This window comes from Nycticebus coucang, chromosome 3 (assembly GCF_027406575.1).
Source record: "Nycticebus coucang isolate mNycCou1 chromosome 3, mNycCou1.pri, whole genome shotgun sequence".
Lineage (NCBI taxonomy): Eukaryota > Metazoa > Chordata > Mammalia > Primates > Lorisidae > Nycticebus > Nycticebus coucang.
Genome location: NC_069782.1, coordinates 51,090,001 through 51,111,501, shown reverse-complemented (window position 1 = coordinate 51,111,501; position 21,501 = coordinate 51,090,001). Strand labels below are relative to the sequence as shown.

The 21,501-nt window shown below is 40.9% G+C and overlaps 1 protein-coding gene across 2 annotated transcripts in view; it reads left to right on the top strand.

The window, feature by feature from the left end:
- Window positions 1-7,065: 7,065 nt before the first annotated feature.
- Window positions 7,066-21,501, top strand: part of TMEM19 (transmembrane protein 19) — a 26,025-nt gene continuing 11,589 nt past the window's right edge. The window contains exons 1-3 of one of the 2 annotated variants that reach the window (XM_053586667.1): window positions 7,068-7,198; window positions 7,457-7,606; window positions 10,414-10,527. In XM_053586667.1, coding sequence (XP_053442642.1) covers window positions 7,477-7,606; window positions 10,414-10,527 — 244 coding nt within the window. In that variant the 5' untranslated portion in view covers window positions 7,068-7,198; window positions 7,457-7,476. Of the gene's footprint in view, window positions 7,607-10,413; window positions 10,528-21,501 lie in introns of both variants that reach the window. The other variant, XM_053586666.1, reaches the window with a different exon arrangement.

Below are 21,501 nucleotides of genomic sequence, written 5' to 3'. Positions count from 1 at the left end.
TTATACCAGCATATGGGTTCTTTTGATATTTAGATGGTTGGAAACTTTCTCAAATTAAGGATTTTGTAGTGTACTTTGAACAACTGCATATTGTATTCATAAAACTGTATTCTAAGTATGTGGTATTAAAAACTTTCTTCCAGGGAAACTATTGTCATGCCTGTTATTTCCAAAAAAGGTACATAAACACTTCTGTAGAACTTCTCCTAAATTGACCCCCTACAAGACTTCTGTACAGGTCCTCCCTACATTGAAGCAAATTATAAACCAAATAAAGATACGTAAACCTTGAAGAGGTATTACCTTCATTTTTCTTGCTCAAGATATATAAAAATGTACAGTATAGTTTATTTGCACTGTTTAAAATACTAGTTATGCAATCTAGACCAGATATATGAAGGACTCTAAAATATTCTGAGTCTATCCTGACTATAATTTGGAACTCACGAAATTTATTTGTAGATATAATTTCCAAAGCATTATTTTAATAAGTAAAGATTATAATTTTTGCTTATTTTTTATGATTATTAAAATATTGTTTTTAATACTTATATTCAAAAACTACTATTTTTTTTGAGACAAGATTTTTGCTGAGGCTGCTCTATGAATACCTGAATGTTAAGCCCAAAAGTTTGAGGTTGCTGTGAGCCGTTGACGTTACGGCACTCTACTTAGGGCGACAAAGTGAAGCTCTATCTCAAAAAAAAAGCGGGGGGAGCGGTGCCTGTGGCTCAAAAGAGTAGGGTGCCGGCCCCATATACTAGAGGTGATGGGTTCAAACCCAGCTCCAGCCAAAAAAAAAGCCAGGTGCTATGGCAGGTGCCTATAGTCCCAGCTACTCGGAGGCTAAGTGAAGAGAATCACTTGAGCCCCAGAGTTTGAGATTGCTATGAGCTATGAAGCTTTGTGTTTAATGTCAAGAAGGCAGGTATGTACCTCTCTTTCAGATGAATTTTCAATGTAATAAATTATTTAGCAAATACTCCAAACCTTCTAACTCTTACAGTTTCTCCTGAACTTCCTATTTTCATGATGTTCTTAACAACCAAACCAACCTTTAAAAACTGCCTTTCCCTTAGCTTGGTCACTTAGCAAACTTTTTGTCAACTTTAAAGTCTTAGCTTGGATGCTACCTCTTTCTGGTGATACCTCCTTTAAACATAACCAAAGTGAAATAAGAACTCCCCATGTTTTATATATAACTTGGATAAAGTCATCATGTTATCACAATATAATGCCTACATGTTTGTTTTCATCTTACCATGTTCTTTCAAGGAAAAAACAGGTGTATGTGGCTCCACCTGTAATCCTAGCGCTCTGGGAGGCCGAGATAGGTAGATTGCCTGAGCCCACAGGTTTGGGACCAGCCTGAGCAAGTGCTAGACCCCATCTCTGAAAAATAGCTGGGCACTGTGGCTGGCGCCTGTAGTCTCACCTACTAGGAGAGGCTAAGATGAGAATTGCTTGAGCCCAAGAATTTGAGGTTGCTCTGAGCTATGATGCCAAGGCACTCTACTGAGGGTGACAAAATGAGACTCTGTCTGAAAAAAACAAACAAAAAAGAACCAAACAAACCAGCTGTGCATGTGTTGGACTTTTTTTTCTTTTCAGACCTCCGAGGTCTCACATGGTACATATTAGATACTCTGAAATATTAGCAGATCTTAAAAAATCTAATCCCTTTCCCTTGGTTAGATCCAAAGGATCATACATAAAACCCACTGATACTTTCCTAGCAAACTATGTGCTTTTTGCCATTGGGGTACTTTTTGCAATAGGCGATAAGTACCAAATGTCCATCCTAAAAAAAAATCAAAACTTTGTATCAAAGACCACTTAAACATAAATAGGTATGTATACTGTTAAATTTTATGTTGCCCTGAGTAGAGTGCTGTGACATCATTGTAGCTCACAGCAACCTCAAACTCTTGGGCTTGAGCAAAATCCTCTTGCCTCAGGCTCCCAAATACCTGGGACTACAGGCATGTATCACTATGCCTGGCTAGTTTTTCTATTTTTGTCTCTTTTTTCTTTTTCTTTTTTTTTTTTTTCGTTTGTTCTTATTTATGGAACATACCATTGCTGGCTTGAATAGTGTTTCTATTTTTAGTAAAGATGGGGGTCTCACTATGATCAGGCTGGTCTCAACATCCTGAGCTCGAGCTATCCTCACACATTGGCCTTTCAGAGTGCTAGATTACAGCATGATCCACCTCACTACCCTACACTCCAAAGATCAGTCCAACTACTTCAGTCTGTTCTGTGATTGCTATACTAAGTTTCAAACTATTACTTCCACAAGAAAGAAATCTGTGCTGAAGTCAGAATTAATGATTCAAAAGATTTAAACAAATGTGTTTGAGTTTCTTCTCAGAGTCTTTCATAATGCATTCTCACTGTCCAGTCTGTATACAAAATTTCTTAACCTTAAATTATTCTTTTTTTAGTCAGAGTCTCACTCTTTGCCCTTGGTAGAGTGCTGTGGTATCATAGCTCACAGCAACTTCAAACTCTTCGGCTTGAACAATCCTCAGCCTCCCAAGTAGCTGGAACCACAGGCATGCGCCACTATGACCAGCTAGTTTTCCGTTTTTAGTAGGGGGTGTCACTATTGGTCAGACTGGTCTTGAACTCCTAGCCCAAACCCACCTTGGTCTCCCAGACTGCTAGGATTACAGGCATGACTCACTGTGCTTCGCCTCAACCTTAAATTTGATCAGAGATATTTTTGAAAGGTGGGGGATAGCACTACTAATAACTTAAAGAATACAGTCTAGGATATTTTTTCTTTTCTTTTTTTTTTTTTTTTTGAGATAAAGCCTTACTTTGTCACCCTCAGCAGAGTGCCCTAGCGTCACAGCTCACAGCAACCTCCAGCTCTTGGGCTTAGGCAATTCTCTTGCCTCAGCCTTCCAAGTAGCTGGGACTACAGGGCACCCGCCACAACACCTGGCTATTTTTTTGTTGTTGCAGTTTGGTCGGGGCTGGGTTTGAACCCTCCACCCTTGATATATGGGACCGGCTTCCTACTTACTAAGCCACAGGCACCGCCCAGTCTAGGAAATTCTTAACCAGAGATTCTCCATTGTCACAAAATGGCCTTTTTTTTTTTTTGAGACAGTCTCACTTTACTGCCCTCGGTAGAGTGATGCGGTGTCACAGCTCACAGCAACCTCCAACTCCTGGGCTTGGGCAATTGTTCTACCTCAGCCTCCCAAGTAGCTGGGACTACAGGCACCCACCACAACGCTCGGCTATTTTTTGGCTGGGGCCGGGTTCGAACCCGACACCCTCAGGGCTGGTGCCCTACCCACTGAGCCACAGGCGCAGCCCAAAATGGCTTTAAGACAGTCTGGTTTTGTCACCCTCAGTAGAGTACAGTGGCATCATCATAGCTCACAGCAACCTCCAACTCTCAGGCTCCAGCTATCCTCTTGCCTCAGCCTCCTGAGTAGCTGGGACTACAGGCACCTGCCACAACACCCAGCTATTTTTAGAGACCAGGTCTTGCTCTGGCTCAGGCTGGTCTCGAACTTACGAGCTCAGGCAATCCACCCGCCTCGGCCTCCCAGAGTGCTAGGATTACAGGTGTGAGCCACAATGCCAGGCACCACAAAATGGCTTTTAAAACAAATAGAAAAAACAAAAACTATATGTACTATGTTTTTCCCATACCTATATACCTATGTTAAAGCTTAATTTATAAATAAAGCACAGCAAGAGATTAACAACAATAATAGATCAACAAATATTAACAATATACTGTAGTAAAAGTAAAACAGGCCAGGCACGGTGCACCTGTAATCCCAGCACTTGGGAGGCTGACACAGTTCCTGTGGAATGCCTGAGCTCACAGGTTTGAGACCAGCCTGAGCCAGAGCGAGACCTCATCTCTAAAAATAGCCGGGCATTGTGGCAGGCACCTGTAGTTCCAGCTACTCAGGAGTCTGAGGCAAGAGGATCACTTTAGCCCAAGAGTTTGAGGTTGCTGTGAGCTATGATGCCGCGGCACTCTGCCAAAGGTGACAAAGTGAGACTCTGTCTCAAAAAAAAAAAAAAGTAAAATAAAGGTTACTGTTTTTTGGACACAGTCTTGCTCTGTTGCCGGGGCTAGAGTGCCAGGGCATCAGCCTAGCTTATAGCAACCTTAAACTCCTGGGCTCAAGTTATCCTCCTGCCTCAGTCTCCCAAGTAGCTTGGACTGTAGGTATATGCCATCACACCCAGCTAACTTGTCTATTTTTAGTAGAAATGGAGTCTCACTCTTTCTCAGGCTGGTCTCAAACTCCTGACCTCAAGTGATCCTCCCACCTCAGCCTCCCAGAATGCTAAGCTTACAGGTGTGAGCTACTGAGCCTGGCCTAAAATAAGGGTTACCTGAGGACAAGCACTGTGATACCACAACAGCTGATATGGTAACTGAGGTGGCTCCTAAGTGACTAATAGGTGAGTAGTATCTACAGCATGAATACACTGGACAAAGGAAAGATTCATATCCTCTAATCATCTGGAACTGATTAATTAATGGGCCACATGGGGAGAGAGAAAAAAAGTCACTGAAAATCGGGGTGAGGGGAAGTGAAGAGGGGTAAAAACCTACCTAACAGGTACAGTGGACACTATTCACACTTATATTCCTGACTTAATTATTATAGAAGCTATCTATATAACAAAAACATTTGTATACCCTTAATATTTTGAGATAACAGGAAAGAAAAAGATTCACATTTTAGGTGGGATGGAGCTGGACAGCATGAGATTTCATCATGCTACTGAGAATGACATGTAATCTAAAACTTACCAATTGTTTATTTCTATCATTTAATATATTTATTTAATATTTTCAGAGCACTTTGGCAATGGGCAACTGAAGCTGCAGATAAGTAGGGACTATTTTAATTCTATTAATTCTTCCAAATTTTTCAGTCTTAAGCTAGAATAACTTGTTTTATGGAAAACATCAATAATTGGACACTGGAAAAAATGGAAGAGAAATAATCATTTGACATTTCAGTTCACTGGCACTATTATTTATTATGCAATTCCAGCAAGATATAATAGTCACCGGGAAAGAAAACCATGCTTGATATCCAGGAACTTGCCAGACACAGCTACACTTAAGTGTCTATGACAGTGATCTATAACCAGTGTGCCATGAAAAATTTTAAAGATAATTAATTAAATTAATTTCAAAAGGGCTGGGCGCAGTGGCTCACTCCTGTAATCCTAGCACTCTGGGAGGCCAAGGTGGGTAGATTTTGCCTGAACTCACAGGTTCAAGACCAGCCTGAGCAGGATGGGGACCCCATTTCCAAAAAAAGCCATGTGTTGTGGAGGGCGCCTGTAGTCCCAGCTACTCCGGAGGCCGAGACAAGAGAAGCCGCGAACCCCGGAGTTGGAGTGAGCTATGACGCCACAGCATTCTACTGAGGATGACAAAATGAGACTCCGTCTCCAAAAAAAAAAAATTATTTTCAAAAAAGTTTCTTTAATTTTTTTGATCAACATAATTTAAGTTTAACTATAGGTTCAAGTGTGCCATGCGGTAAAAAAGGTTGAAAAACACTGGTCTAGAAGATGACTTGACATTCAAAGATAAGCTGGTTTTCTCACAGAACAGCAAGCTGGTCAGACAAGGTCACCTATGATAAAGGGGGAAAAAAATACCAGACTAGTTCATAATTTTACCTAAGCACAGACAAAAATAAGATTACTGTGCAAACCACAAAAACATTAGCTTTTACTATTAATGTTACCCAATAGCTGGTAACATTGCTATTGGCCAGTCAATGATTGGTGAAATAACCCAATCATTTACCTACACAGAACAGATTGAGACAAAATTAAAGTGGGTGCATAACAAATTTCTGCATAAAGACAGTATGTGATTTGCTAAGAGAAAGCCACTTCTATCACAGTCCTGCTCCACAGATTACTTAGCTAATTAGATGCCTTACCAAAAAAAAGGCAGTTGTCTTTTGCATGTATTTTGAAATTTAAAATAATGTCAGTTTTTAAAAAGTAATTACACTTAGCGGGTTAATAACACAATTGTGAATTATGTCTAAAATGGACTTATCTCTTTACACGGTGAACAATTAACTGAAAAACTTCAGAAATACAATTTAAGTGTCTGTTACTGTGAACAAAGTTAACTTCATATAAAACGTGAAATCAGCAACAAGATTTGGCTTTTTAATTTAACAAGACGTTCTGCTTTCTATATGATTGATGAATGCAATGCACACACTTTAAATACGAGAGGTGTGGGAGTAGATATTTATACAATATAAGTGGTGTTACAATTATGTGAAAGCTCAGTAGCAGAAACTATGATTAACTCGATCTTTACATTCCAGCAGTCAGTACAGTCTGGCACTTTAATGTTGTTTTAAAATGATTTGCCTTTTTTTTTTTTTTTTTTAAGACAGAGTCTTGCTCTGTCGCCAAGAGTACGGTGCAGTGGCATCACCATACCTCCCCACAACACACTCCGGAGCTCAAGCAATCCTCCTGCTTCAGCCTTCTTAGGCCTCTTACCCCACCCTACCCGATCCCAAACTAATTTTTCTTTCTTTTTTGTTTTTTCAGAGATAAGGTCTCATTCTTGCTCAGGCAGGCCTGAAACTTCTGGCCTCCAGCAATTCTCCCCACTTGGCTTTCCAAAGTGCTAAGATTACAGGCGAGCCACTGCAGCGTTAAGGGATTTTCTAAGTCAGAAAAATTTCTTTTCTCCAACACACTACATTCCCCTCCCGCATCCATGATACTAATGGGCATAAACTCTTCGTAGATTAACAATGGTGCGAACAGTATAGCTGAAAAGGAATTACGAGTTCTAAATTTACTCGCAGTTCGTTATTCTCTTAGCACCCGGGAGAGGGTGTTCCCTCTCAACGTACAGCACACCCCACACCCCGAGACCCGCGCCCGCACTCGGCTCCAAGGAAGTGCAGCCGCCCCGCCCTGCCCTCGTGAGCGAGGCGAGCCCGCCCGCGGCTGCGGCGCATGCGTGGAAGAGGCCGTGGCGCAAGCGTGGGCTCATTCTCCGCCCGTCTAGACGCGTCCGCGCTCGGCCGCCCGGGGCTCGCTGTCCCGACTGTGCCTCTGCCTCCTCGGACCCCGGCGGGGCGGTGGCGTGCCGGGCCCGGATTGGCTGCCTCGCGTCGCCTTTCCCCTTCCTGGTGGCGCATTTCAGGTGGGACGCGGCCAGCGCGGGAGCCGCCCTGGCGCTCGGGGGGAGCTCTGTGTTTTCCCAAGAAGGTGTCGACCTCGTCCGTACGAATTGGAGCTGTCCACCAGCTGCAGTTTCTAAAAAGAGTTTGAGTTTATATTTTTTCCTTTTGTTGGATTGGTGGAAGATGTTGGCATTCACGTTTGCTTCTAAACGAGTTTTTTGGCTGACAACTTAAATGATTTTATTTCTCTCAAAGACGCTGTATATTTTCTCTCTCAGGTGTTCATATCCTTATATCCATGACAAATCTTGATGACAATATATGCAAAAGATATGTAAAGATGATAACTAACATAGTTATACTGAGCCTGATCATTTGCATTTCTTTAGCCTTCTGGATTATGTCGATGACTGCAAGCACCTATTATGGTAAGATGAATATTCTCAGTGGCTTTCCTGCCATCTAATTGGCAGAATTTAAAATTGTACCATTGTGAACTCCCGACTGTGCGTAGTTGTGTTAACTTCCACAGCTTGTATTTAACTTACTAATATAATATAAAAAGTGCCTTCCGTGAACATTTTATTTTTTTCTGTGAATGTTTTAAACCCTTTAATTTTAATAAATGCTTGTGTAAGAATACTAGTTATACCGCTTTCAAAATGCCTTTAATATTTTATATAATTATACTATCTCTCTTGGTTAAAAAGTGAGGTGAAACTTAGTTTTGTAAAGCAATCCCAGTGATACTTTTCATTTTGAGTAAGAATACTAGTATTGTAGTTTATCAGTTTAAGTGTCCTGTGAAAATAAGAATTAAAGGCCAGGAGTGGTGGTGGGCACCTGTAATCCTAGCACGCTGGGAGCCCAAGGCAGGTGGAGCCCCTGAGCTCACAATTTTCAAGACCAGCCTGAGCCAGAGCGAGGCCATCTCCCCCCACCCCCCACCCCCCATCCCCGTCTCTGAAAATAGCTGAGCTTTGTGGCAGGTGCCTGTAGTCCCAGCTAACCGGAGATTGAGGCACGGGGATCACTTGAGCCCAAGAATTTGAGGTTGCTGTGAGCTATGATTTGAAGGTACTCTACCAAGGGCGACAGTGAGGCTATGTGTCAAAAAAATAATATAAGGATTAAAGAAAGTGTATTGTTAACATTTGGAGATTTGAAGGACTGTCCTGACATTTGGTCACTTTAAAAGAATACTCTGAGTTTAAAGCCTGAAGCTACTTTGCCATGAGCTACTCTGGACTCAACACCTTTAAGGTTTTGAAAGGGCCTTAGAGTGTGAACATTCCTGTACACAAACTTCCCTGCTAGTCCTGTAAAAACATAATACTGGTCAGTTCAGAACAAAGGAAAAAGTGAAAAAGAGAGAGAGCAAATAAACTCTTGTAAATGGTTATATCGGAAGTGATTGCCATTTCTGACCTTCCATACAGACACTGAATAATTGGATAGATGTTCTCAAGGGTACCAGAGTTCTCAGGACTATTCATTCATAATGATTCACAACAGAGATTAGGGGTTTGGGATGAGGGAAATATGAGAGGGTTTTTATTGGTGCTGGGATTAATTATGACTTGAACTAAATAGAATAAACTAGGATTTGTAACTTAAAATGTCCCCCTTAGGCCAGTCATCTAATGCAAATGAGTGAAGCTGATGAAGCGTTTGCATATTAAATATGTCAGTAGTTTTCACTTTCCGAAACAGGATTTTTCCCATTTTTTTGGTTCAACCCTAGCCTTCTTTGTTTTTTCATTTTCCCATTTTTGATAGAAACATGGACACAGCAATAGTTCACATTTTTCTTGAAGGAAATCATTCAGTCTTGGTATTTAGGAATCTGTCGGTATTGGTTGGGGACTTAAAACAGGAAAGCCACGACCTCTGGTAAAGAGGAGGCCTTTCTTCACCTTCAGTTAATTCTGCCATATGGGCCAGAATTTGTGGTTTTGAAAACAGAAACCAGGAATCTAGATTTTCTTTTATATGAAATCTCCTAATCTTTAAACATTCACACAAATTGTTTGAGAACACTCTGCTAGCTGAACAAAACATTTGTGATCTGGCTGCAACCTTTGGAAAAGTCAACTTCTAACTGTTGAATCAGGTGTGCTCTGAAAGGCAGAGACATAGATCCTTTTAATTAAAAAATCTGTTCTATGTAGTTCTTGAAATTTAATATGTGCCTCCTTTCAAAAAAATGAGGAACCTGAGATTCATTTCAATTTCGAAATACCTGTATTTGAAATACCCATTATCACAAATAGCTATAAATATTGGCCATTCCTCAGTAAGACTGTCTCTCTGAAAATATACAAATCTCAACATAAATCCAGTCATGTGCCTCATAACCATATTTCAATCAACACCGACCTATATATACGATGGTCCCATAAAGTTAATGATACTGCATTTTTACTGTACCTTTTCTATGTGGTGATGTGTTTAGCTCCATAAATACTTACCATGTATTATAACTGATGAGAGTATTCAGTACCTAACAGGCTGTACGAGTTTGTAGCCTAGAAGTAAAGGATGGGGAACCTGCAGCCTTTAGTTACACATACGGCCTGCTGGATACTTGAGAGTGGCCTTTTGACTAAATCCAAATTTTATAGAACAAATCTTTCAATAAAAGCAAAGTTGGCTTTGGTCAAGGGGCCTGTGGCCACAAGTTCCCCATACAGCCTAGGTGTATAGTAGATTTAGAGCATTTAGGTTTATGTGAGTATAGTCTATGTTTGTACAAGGATGTCGGAAGGACATGTTTATCAGAACATATCTCTATTGATAAGCAACACTTGTCTATATTTTACTTTGGTCATTTCATGTAGATCTCCTGATGATAGTATTTTATTCTATTTTATTTTTGAGACAAGAGTCTACTTTGTCACCCTTAGTAGAGCACAGCTCACAGCAACCTCAAACTCTTAGGTTCAAGTGATTCTCTTGCCTCACCCTCCCAAGTAGCTGGGACTACAGGCATCCGCCACCACACTGGGCTATTTTTAGAGACGGGGGTCTCACTCTTGCTCAGGCTGGTCTCAAACCCACGAACTCAGGAAGTCCACTCATCTCAGCTTCCCAGAGTGCAAGGATTTTAGGCATGAGCCACCTCACCTGGCCCTACGATAGTATTTTAATCCAGAGAGCAGTTATCAAAGTTTACTGCTAAGAATAACCTGTGCGGACTTTACACAGTTTGTGTTCCACCTTTGTAATTTTTCAGGTAACTTAAGGCCCATTTCTCCTTGGCGTTGGCTGTTTTCTGTTGTTGTTCCTGTTTTGATCGTCTCTAACGGCTTTAAAAAGAAAAGTCTAGATCATAGTGGAGCTTTAGGAGGTATGTTTTTATTTTGAATGTTTAATGATTGCTTATATAAAGTTATGTTTTCTAAATTCTGAATATATGACTACTATTATAATGTTACATATTTTAGACAATGATAAAGTTATGTATTATTCAGCATTTCAATTGTTAAAATTTCCTAAAGTAACATACAGTTTAGTGTGACATGCAGGTTTGATTTTGTAACTGATATAAAGTAGATTAATAAAATAGACTTCAGAAAGGTCCTTGACTATTCTACTTCTTTAGTTTGATTAGTCTTCTACTAGAAGAAACCTTGGAGCATTTTTCCTACGTGTAACATACAGGAACAGCTAGAAAGAATAACTCTTTGAGGGCGGCGCCTGTGGCTCAGTGAGTAGGGCGCCGGCCCCATATACCGAGCGTGGTGGGTTCAAACCTAGCCCCGGCCAAACTGCAACAACAAAAAAATAGCCGGGCGTTGTGGTGGGGGCCTGTAGTCCCAGCTGCTCAGGAGGCTGAGGCAAGAGAATCACGTAAGCCTAAGAGCTGGAGGTTGCTGTGAGCCGTGTGTGATGCCACAGCACTCTACCAAGAGCAGTAAAGTGAGACTCTGTCTCTACAAAAAAAAAAAAAAAAAAAAGCTCGGGAGGCTGAGGCAAGAGAATCGCGTAAGCCCAAGCGTTAGAGGTTGCTGTGAGCCATGTGACGCCACGGCACTCTACCCAAGGGCGGTACAGTGAGACTCTGTCTCTACAAAAAAAAAAAAGAATAACTCTTTGAAATTGCTATTAGTGATCTAAAGTGAAAAAGTCCAGACTTAGTGTTCTAGATTAATTTTTCAGAACTAAGTTGGGGACTGGCCATTAATTTCTTCTTTTAGCAAATACTAAGCACTTATTACTACGTGCCACCATTATGGAAATTAGGAACAAACTGTGAATGAGGACAAAGTTTCAGTTCTCATGGAACTTTTATTCCTTAGGGCAGATAGATATTAATAATAAAACAAACTTCTCAGATAATGATGAAGTTTAGGAGAAAAAAGGTAATAGTGTTATGCCGTCAGAAGATGTGGGTCCTTCTGTAGACAGAGAAAAGGTCAGGTGCTTTTCTCTAGGGCAGTGGTTCTCAACCTTCCTGATGCCACGGCCCTTTAATACAGTCCTGTGGGTCGCGACCCACGGGTTGAGAACTGCTGCTAGGAAGATCATTTTGAGCTGGAACTACAGAAGCCAATAATGAGAAGATCGGAGAGAAGGATGTTCCAGGCTGACAGAATAACAAATGGAAAAGCCCCAGACATATACAAGCTTGGCTTATTTGAGAGTGAAAAGAATAAGGCTCATTTAACTAGAAAAATAGTAAAGTTAAATTGAAAAAATAGGCAAGGGCTGAGTCATATTGGGACTTGTACACCACAGTAAGGATTGTATTCCAACTGGATGAGATCTCTCTGCATCGGATCAGGAACATGACATGATCTGATTTGACATTGAAACTGTCATATCCTACCAGTGTTATAAACACGAAAACTTGATGATTCCTCCCAAACAATTCCTACGTGATATAATCACTACAGATGAGGAATCCTTAAAACAAGAAGGTCTTGAAGCCACCTACCTTCAATATGCTACTTATCTTCAGCCCCTAATACAGCTACTATCCCCTCTGTATTTATGTACAGAAGATGTTTCTCATAAAGTTTTAAAAAGTAGAGTAGGCTGGGCACTGTAGCTCATGCTTATAATCCTAGCACTCTGGGAGGCCCAGGCAGTGGATTGCCTGAGCTCACAGGCTCGAGACCAGCCTAGGCAAGAGCAAGACCCCATCTTTAAAAATAGTGGGCGTGGTGGTGGGCACCTGTAGTCCCAGCAACTTGGGAAATTGAGGCAAGAGGATCACTTGAGCCCAAGAGTTTGAGGTTGCTGTGAGCTATAATGCCATGGTACTCTACTGAGGGCAACAAAGTGAGAATCTTTCGCATTAAAAAAAAAAAAAGAGTAGACTTTTATGGAGCAAGATTTCATCATGGGTAAAGGAAAAACACTAGAGTCAGTTGGGATGAATTTGAGTAATAGTTAAGCTTTGAGAGAGTCATGTAACCTCTCTATGCCTCAGTTTCCTTGTCAGAAAAATGAAGTTTTATATATCTAATCTAAAGAAGGATATATCATTCACTTAATAAAGCTAAAACTTCAGGGCACCTCACTTGAAATAGTGTCTTCCAAGGCCTTGGGAAGAGCCCGAGCAATGTGCTCTCATGGAGTTGTAGTTTTGTAAACTTTGCAAAGGTAAAACCTGTTTTTGTACTTTTTCTTAAGGGCAACTCCCCAGATTATATAAGCTTCAGGAACCAGGACCTGCATCTGCCCTTGATTTTATTCCTAGGGCATAGTGAGAATTAAATTACTATCAAGTCCTTAGCTCAATGCCTGGACACATAACCAACATTTATTTATTGAGTACTTATTAGGCTAACCAAAGTTAGTTATCATTGTGAACGTGGGCCAGGCACCTCACTTTCTTCATTTTTTATGAAATGGGTCCAGTAGTAATACTTCCTGTGTTTGCTGGTGAGGCTTAAACAAGATATTGTCTGAGACAACATACATATATCTTTATAAACTGTAAAACACATACAGACATTTGCTATTGGTGATTATCTGCTTTCAACTGTATTTTTCTATGTGAATTACTGTTAAATTGACATTACTACAACCCTTTGTTTCTTTCTCCCTATCTCTGCTCGTATTACCACCCCTCCCCCGCCGACATCTCCCTCCTTTTATATGCTGATTATTATTATCGTCTGCATTAATGGAGAAGTATATAGAGAAGCTTGAAAGCTAAGAAGCAAATTCTAAGGAGAAAACAATTAAAAACGCAGAAAATTGAAATTAGCTCTTCCAGGGTAAGATTAAATATACTTCCACTTAGAAAGGTTGTATTATTCGAGGCCTCTTAATACTTAGTGAGGCATTCACACTGAATAGGATTCAAATCTAATATAAAGTCCTTGCTTTGCAGCCAGCCCTAATAAGTGAACATGATCAGTGAAGTAGGTGGAAACATGTTGTTAACTTCCTTTTTTTCTTTTTTTTTTTTTTTGACAGAGTCTCATTCTGTTACCCTGGGTAGAGTGCCATGGCATCTTAGCTCAAACTCTTGGGCTCAAGAGATCCTCTTGCCTCAGTTTTTCTATTTTTAATTGAGATGGGGTCTTGCTCTTGCTTGGGTTGGTTTCAAACTCCTGAGCTCATGCAATCCACCAACCTTGGCTTCCCAGAGTGCGAGGATTATAGATGTGAGCCATTGCACCTGGCCTAACTTCCTTGTCAGTAGTAACTGATAGTTCTAAAATCAGGTATTTGTGGCTGATGCCTTAGCAGCTTGAGCTACAGGTGCTGAGCTAGAGAACAAGCATTTTATAAACATTAGTTACTTTTATCATTTTCCTTTCACTACTGCTATTCATGGATCTAAGGAATTTTACTGAGGTGTGCACCTCATGACTTCAGCGTGTTTGGGATTGAGAAGTTAGACTTACAGAACTTCCTCCATGACAGGAACACATAACGTCAGTGTTGATGAAAAGGGGGAGGGGATGAGGCAGTGCTCAAGGTGCAGACTGAGGTAGAGGTCTTGGTCTCTTGGAGAGTGTGGCCAGAATAAGGAGATGGTCATGTGAAGGATGTTTGGGAAAGTGCATGTAAGCCAGGGTGTCCAACCTTCTTTCCCTCTGTTGCACATTAAAAGAGTAACAGTTGTCTTGGGCCACACAGTAAATACACAAGCACTAACAAAAGCTGATGAGCAAAAGAAAAGCTCTGTGCATGCTTATTGTGGTATCTCACACTACACATAAGCAAGACTGTCCTCAAATAACTGGCCTGTGGCCCATGGGCTGCAGGTTGGACACCCCTGAATTATAAAGGACTCTTCAGGTAATTTGCTCCAAGGAAGTGTTTTTTACTCATTGTTATCATAGTTCTGTTTTCATAATGAAAATAAATTTTTTCATTTCATTTTCTACAAATATTTAGTGAGGGTCCTCCCTGTGCCAGGCACTGTTTGGAGCATGTAGGATTTTATTTTATTTTTTTTTTGGCTGGGGCTGGGTTTGAATCCGCCACCTCTGGCACATGGGACCGGCGCCCTACTCCTTTGAGCCACAGGTGCTACCCTGGAGTACGTAGGATTTTAACAATGAATAAAATGGATAAAAATCTTTCTGTCATAGAGCTTACATTTCTAGTCAAGCTCCCAAGATACAAATAAGATGACGTTGAGGCAACTCACTCCCAAAAGGAAATGCCATGAGCGTCAGAAGGAGTGTTATCAGGAAAGGCCAATACTGGTACTTGACCTGGTCCCACCAAGGCAGCCTCACCTCTTTTTTGTCACTATAAGCCTTATGTTCACTCTTTCTTTCTTTCCTTTTTTTGAGGCAGAGTCCTACTCTGTCACTGGGTAGAGTGCCGTGGCATCATAGCTCACAGCAACCTCAAACTCTTGGGCTTGAACAATCCTCTTGCCTCAGCTCCCACGTAGCTGGGACTACAGGCGTGTGCTACTACACCCAGCTATTGTGTTCACTCTTTCTGAAGTAGAAACCTCACTCTATCAGGTACCCAAAGTTTTCAGAGTCAAGACAACTGAGTGAATATTGTGCCTTGTCATCGGGATTATGCGTGAGCCAGAATGCTGATTTATTAACCTGATAGGATGGAGAACTACCAGGCACACTGGAATATAAACATCACTGTTCAGGCATGCCCTATTCTTGTAGTCAGGCCACTTGAGAAGTCAGACTATAATTAGAAGTTTGCTTTGGTGAATACAAAGTCTGAGAAATAGTAATTCATGTCCTCGGGTCAAAGGGTCCCCTCCCATGGACAGAGTTTGACAAGTCTGCCAAGCTCTGGTTCTTTTGGCCTTCACTTTCTACATTTTGGGCTGACCAATTAAGTTACTATAAAATACATGTAAAACAATAGATTAGATAGATCTGAATTGATTAAATTACTGTGAAATTCTAGGCCTGCCTCCCACAGATTACTCGAGTCACCTTGGTTGGAATTGGATGTAACTCTATTCCCACTATCAGACATTTGTACACAGTGTTGTTTTACCCCCTCAGATGGCATCTGTTGGGTATAGACTTGAGTTGTTTTAGGCTCAGAAGGTAGCCATAATCCTTCAGTCTTGAAGTTCTTTGTGAGTACTCTATATTGTCCCTAATCAATAATTAGAGATTCATGGGTGGGGTAGAGAGGTGGAACAAGAGATAGCAGTTACTAATCTAATAACTGGGAGCTGCCAGAAGTTCCGAGGTATTTTTAGACTATGTGAAGGAAGGCGTCCCTTCAGTGCATGTCATATATTTATTTCCTCAGTCTGAACCTGTCATCAGCGTGAACACTGATACCTTGATATGGTATTTTAAGGCGATTCAAGTAAAAAGGACAGCCATTTACCACTCATAACATATCAGTGTAAGGTTGCTTTGGGGCTTTTCTACTTTGGGTTTGTTTAAAGACAGTGGAACAAATTGTTAACAGTTACTATTCATGAAAGGGAAGAGGGCACTTTGGGTTTTACTTCATACATTTCCACATGTTTTGGCTTTCCACTCCAATCATTATGTACTACTTTTGTAATGTTTTAAAAATAAGTTGGAAAAACTTATACGTTGAGTAACAATAATACTTATCATTATTGAGCTTTTGCCACTGGAGCTGTCACTGCTATTAATACCAATGGCATTAGTAGTACTTTTTTTTTTGAGACAGAGTCTCACTATATCGCCCTGGGTAGAGTGCCGTGGCATCACAGCTCACAGCAACCTCACACTCTTGGGCTTAATCGATTCTATTGCCTCAGCCTCCCAAGTAGATGAGACTACAGGCACCTGCCACAATGCCTAGCTATTTTTTGGTTGTAGTTGTCGTTGTTTGGCAAGCCTGGGCTGGGTTTGAACTCGCCAGTTCCAGTGTATGTGGCTGGCACAGTAGCCGCTGAGCTACAGGCGCCAAGCCTAATTAGTAGTTCTTAAGGGTCTCCTATATCCTGGGGAATATAACAAGCATAGTTACAAAAATTATCCCTAACTTTTTAAGGCAAACCAGTGAAGTGGGTATTTTGATCATTTTCATTTTACCAATGTAAAATTGAGGCTAAGCTCGCAGAGGTAAGTGGAGAAGCCAAAGTTTGAACTGTAGACTATTCAGTTCCAAACCTAAAGTGCTTGATTACTACTTTATACCAAGTTACACTATTTCTTTTTTTTTTTTGTAGAGACAGAGTCTCACTGTACTGCCCTCGGGTAGAGTGCCGTGGCGTCACACGGCTCACAGCAACCTCTAACTCTTGGGCTTACACGATTCTCTTGCCTCAGCCTCCCGAGCAGCTGGGACTACAGGCGCGCACCACAACGCCCAGCTATTTTTCTTGCAGTTTGGCCGGGGCTGGGTCCAAACCCGCCACCCTCAGCATATGGGGCCAGCGCCCTACTCACTGAGCCACAGGTGCCGCCCCAAGTTACACTATTTCTTACACTCTCAATGAAAATGTACATGGTATTAAGCTTAAGTGAAATACCAGTAATTGAGCATCTCTGTGTGAATCCATTGATAACTGTCTTAATGGTTATGATACTTGAATTTTCTGCTAAGCAATGGGGGTTTTTATAGAAAAATAAACCTGGTCCCCTTTTCTACTATAAAGTATTATATAATACCACCTTATTAAAGAGATTTGTTAATATATAATATTGACCCTATTTAATAGAATTTTATTTAATTATTATTTGATAAAATTCTTCATATATATTTATCTTGAGAGTTACAGAGAAGAGATTATTGTCAACCACAGAGTAAGTTAGGGACGGATCAGTTTATAGGTGGAAATAAAAGAGAAAAACCAGGGGCGAGCAGCAAGCAGCCTGGACAGGACCCCACAAGAGAATAGTACTTTGGTGTGGGAATCATATTCTGATCGTTTTGATCACCAAGTCTGCAGGGCTAGAGTTAGATTTTTGTCAGGCACCCAGATTAGAAGCTTTCTCAAGTTTAGACATGAAGCAAACTCATGAGAGATGAATTTACAAAGCAGAATGTTAATTTCTTGGCTACACTGACCTGAAGGTTCATTGCAGATTTGTACATTCTCTCCCTGGAGGAAAAACTATAAAATTATCAAATGTTTGCGTGAAAGTTCAAAAGAACATATAAAGAATGCTACCTTTTAAGTAAGAAAGAAGACAAAGTAAGAAAAAATAAATGTATTTGCTTAAAATGAACACAGGGATGATAAACTAATACAATCCCCAGGAAGGAATGTAATGCAGTTATATTGCATTGGTTGGTTACAATGGCTGGAGAGAGCTAGATGGGACACAGGAAATTTGGGAAGAAGTGAAACTATTTTTAGTAGTTTATTTGGTGGTAGTATGGTTGAAGCATTTCTGAAACAATTTTAGGTACAATATAGGATTGAGCCCTTGAGTGAATCTGTCATTGTTGGAAGCCAGAGTTCTTTCTTTTTTTTCTTTTTAAAGAGACAAAGTCTCACTTTGAAAGACTTGGGGCAGAACCCCCCACTCTGCCCGGAGCTCTGACCACCCCAATCAACCGCAAGAGACGTCGCTTGATGCAAAAACGCAAGAGGATTTTTATTCCAGCATGCTGGGACTTGACTCACAACTCTTTTAGGAGCCGAGAAGTCAAGCCCCGCACAGCAGTTTTTTACAAGCTTATAAAGGCAAAAACTACAAAGTAGGCGGGAATAGCAGACATGCCAGGGGCTCTAACAATAAAGTAAGAGGGAATAGACACAGATGGGGCTCTAACCAGATAAGAAGAACTCTGGTTCATTATTCAACTGTCTTTAAGACAAGACTAACAGTCAAATATTTGCTTAATAGTAAACATTTGCTGCAGCTCCTGGGGCTATCTCCTGGAACAGTTACAAAAGGTCACATTCCTATGGTAGGGAGTGAGAGGTGGTCACATTCCTATGGTAGGGAGTGAGAAGTGGTCACATTCTCATGGTAATATTTTCTTTCAACTTTATCACACTCAGTAGAGTGCTGTAGTGTCACCGCTCACAGCAACCTCCAACTCCTGGACTTAGACTATTCTCTTGCCTCAGCCTCCAACTACAGGCACCCACTGCAATGTCTGGCTATTTTCCTGTTGCAGTTTGGCTGCAGCCAAACCCGCCACCCTCGGTATATGGGGCTGGCACCCTACCCACTGAGCCACATGCGCCGCCCCAGAATTGTTAATACAGAAAACAAATACGGAAAAAAAGAAGGCAGGAGGGAATGAACCCTGTGGGGATGGATTGCAATTGGTGTTGGTGTGATTTTGTGATTTCTAAAATATATATATGTATGTATACATATGTACATATATATTTATACGTGTGTATGTGTCCACAAGCAGCAAAGATGCCCCACTAACAGTGAGCACACTTGAGAACTTAGATCTTGGTGTCTGACTTTACTTATTAAAATTAGTCACAACTCCTCAGAAAGATGGCTGCTTTCAGGGCTGGGGCAGGGTAGGTTTGAGGTGAGCCTAGACCAACTTGTTATTCCAGAAAGACGGGAAATGCTCAAAAAAAAAAAAAAGATGAGGTCATGTCTCAAGAGCACAATAGGCAATTAAAAGGACTCTACTGGCCACATCTGGAAGAATCTGAGTGCCAACAATTAAGCATAGTAATGTATTATAAGCCATTCGAAAATGTAGGAATTCGTGAGTCTATAGTAGTAATGAATGGATTTTTTTTTTTTTAGTAGGGGAAGGGGGATCTTGCTTATGTTAGAATGCCAAGAGCTGACTGTAAAATGTGGAGAAAGTGCTCAGCATTGCAAAGATTGCATCAGGCAAAGTCATAAATAAATGCTAAATCTGGGGGAAATTTTGATAAGGAGCAGGATATTTGCATGATTTAAAAATATTTCCCACAGAATGCTGCTTACTCTAAAGGAAAAGATAATAATTAATGATGAAGAAATTACACAATACCTCGACTGAGTGATGAAAGTTAGTATCACCAGTGAGAGGAAGATGGCCATGGCTGCCTCCAGATGCAGCACCCAGAAGGATCCATCAGCCACGTAGTGTCTGAATGAGGATGCGTAACCTGAATCTAGTCATGACAAAACATTAGACACTTCCAGATGAGGAACGTGTTTTTTAAAAATGGCACAATTGAATGCTCTAAAGTGACAATATGTGAAAGGGAAAAGGCTTACAAAAATGGTCCGTGCTAAAAGAGACTAAGGAGATGTAGCAGCCAACCTAGACTGGTTCCCATACTGCAGGAGGAGATGTTCTGTGGGTGTATCCAACCTGTGGGCTGTGTGTAGATTATGTAGTCATTTATTTATTCATTTATTTTATTATTATTATTATTTTTTGAGACAGAGTCTCACTATGTTGCCCTTGGTAGAGTGCCCTGGCGTCACAGCCAAAGCAACATCATACTTTTGCGCTTAAGCAATTCTCTTGCCTCAGCCTCCCATGTAGCTGGGACTGCAGATACCCGCTACAACGCCCGGCTACATGTAGATTATTTAAGGACTGCTTTGTTTATCTTTGGTGTTAGGTATCACAAAAAGGATGCACAGACTTTTTTTTTTTCTGATTAGTTTTCATTGGTGTTTGTATATTTAACCTGTGGCCCAAGACAACTCTTATTTCTCTAATGTATGGCAGAAAAGAAAAAAGGTTGGACACCCCTGCAAGGATATTATTGAGTCAAGTGACAAAATTGGAATATAGGTAATAAATACAAAATATCACATCAATGTTAAATTTAATTGATAACCATACTGTGATTACTGAAGAGTGTGTCCCTATTAGAACATACACACTGAAGTATTTAAGGCGAATGGCCATGATATATGTAACTTACCCTCAAATAGTTCAAAAAAACATGTTTGATGTGTATTTATATATTTAGGGAAAGCAACACAAATCATAGAGCACCTGGGACAAAATTAATAGTAGCTGAATCTGGGTGAAAAGCATGTGAGTGTTCTTTTACTTGTTCTTATTCCTACAACCTTCTCTGTTTGAAAAAATTTTGAAGTTAGATTGGTGAGCATGCAGTCAGTATGAGAAGAATCACTTACATAAATGTAACGCTCAGGGACAGTAATGCTATGTTTATAATAGATTTACACTTAATCAATAAGCCAAATTTTGGAGTTGAGTAGTTAAACTACCTTTACCTGGACCATGGGGAAGACATAGCAGCAAATTCAGTTTTTGAAACTTTGGTTTATAGCTGCTATTCAGATTACCTCATCTGTTAGCATATTTTTTTTTTCTTTAAGATGAAGTCTTCCAGCTCAAACAGCTAAGTCGCCAGCCACATACACCTGAGCTGGCGGGTTGGAATCCAGCCAGGGCCCGCCAAACAACAGTGACGGCTACAACCAAAAAATAGCCAGGCATTGTGGTGGGCGCCTGTAGTTCCAGCTACTTTGAAAGTGGAGGCAAGAGAATTGTTTGAGCCCAGGAGCTGGAGGTTGCTGTGAGCTGTGATGCCACAGCACTCTACCAGGACGACAGCTTGAGACTGTCTCCAAAAAAGAAAAAAATTCCGTCTATTGCCCAGGCTAGAGTGCCATGGTGTCAGCCTAGCTCACAACAACTTCAAACTCCTGGGCTCAAAGGCTCTTCCTGCCTCAGCCTCATATGTAGCTGGGACTGCAGGCCCCCACCACAATGTCTGGCTGATTTTTTTCTATTTTTAGTAGAGATGAGGTCTTGGAGTCTTACTCTTGCTTAGACTAGTCTGAATCTCCTGAGCTTAAGGGATTCTCCCACCTCAGCCTCCCAGAGTGGTAGGATTACAGGCGTGAACCACTGTGCCCAGCCAGCATGTTCTTTATAGATGGTGTATAAAACAACTCATTTGGGGTAAAGGTGTTCTTAGAGACAGTCACATCCAGGTCTGACTTCCTGGGGTCACTTTGACTGAATT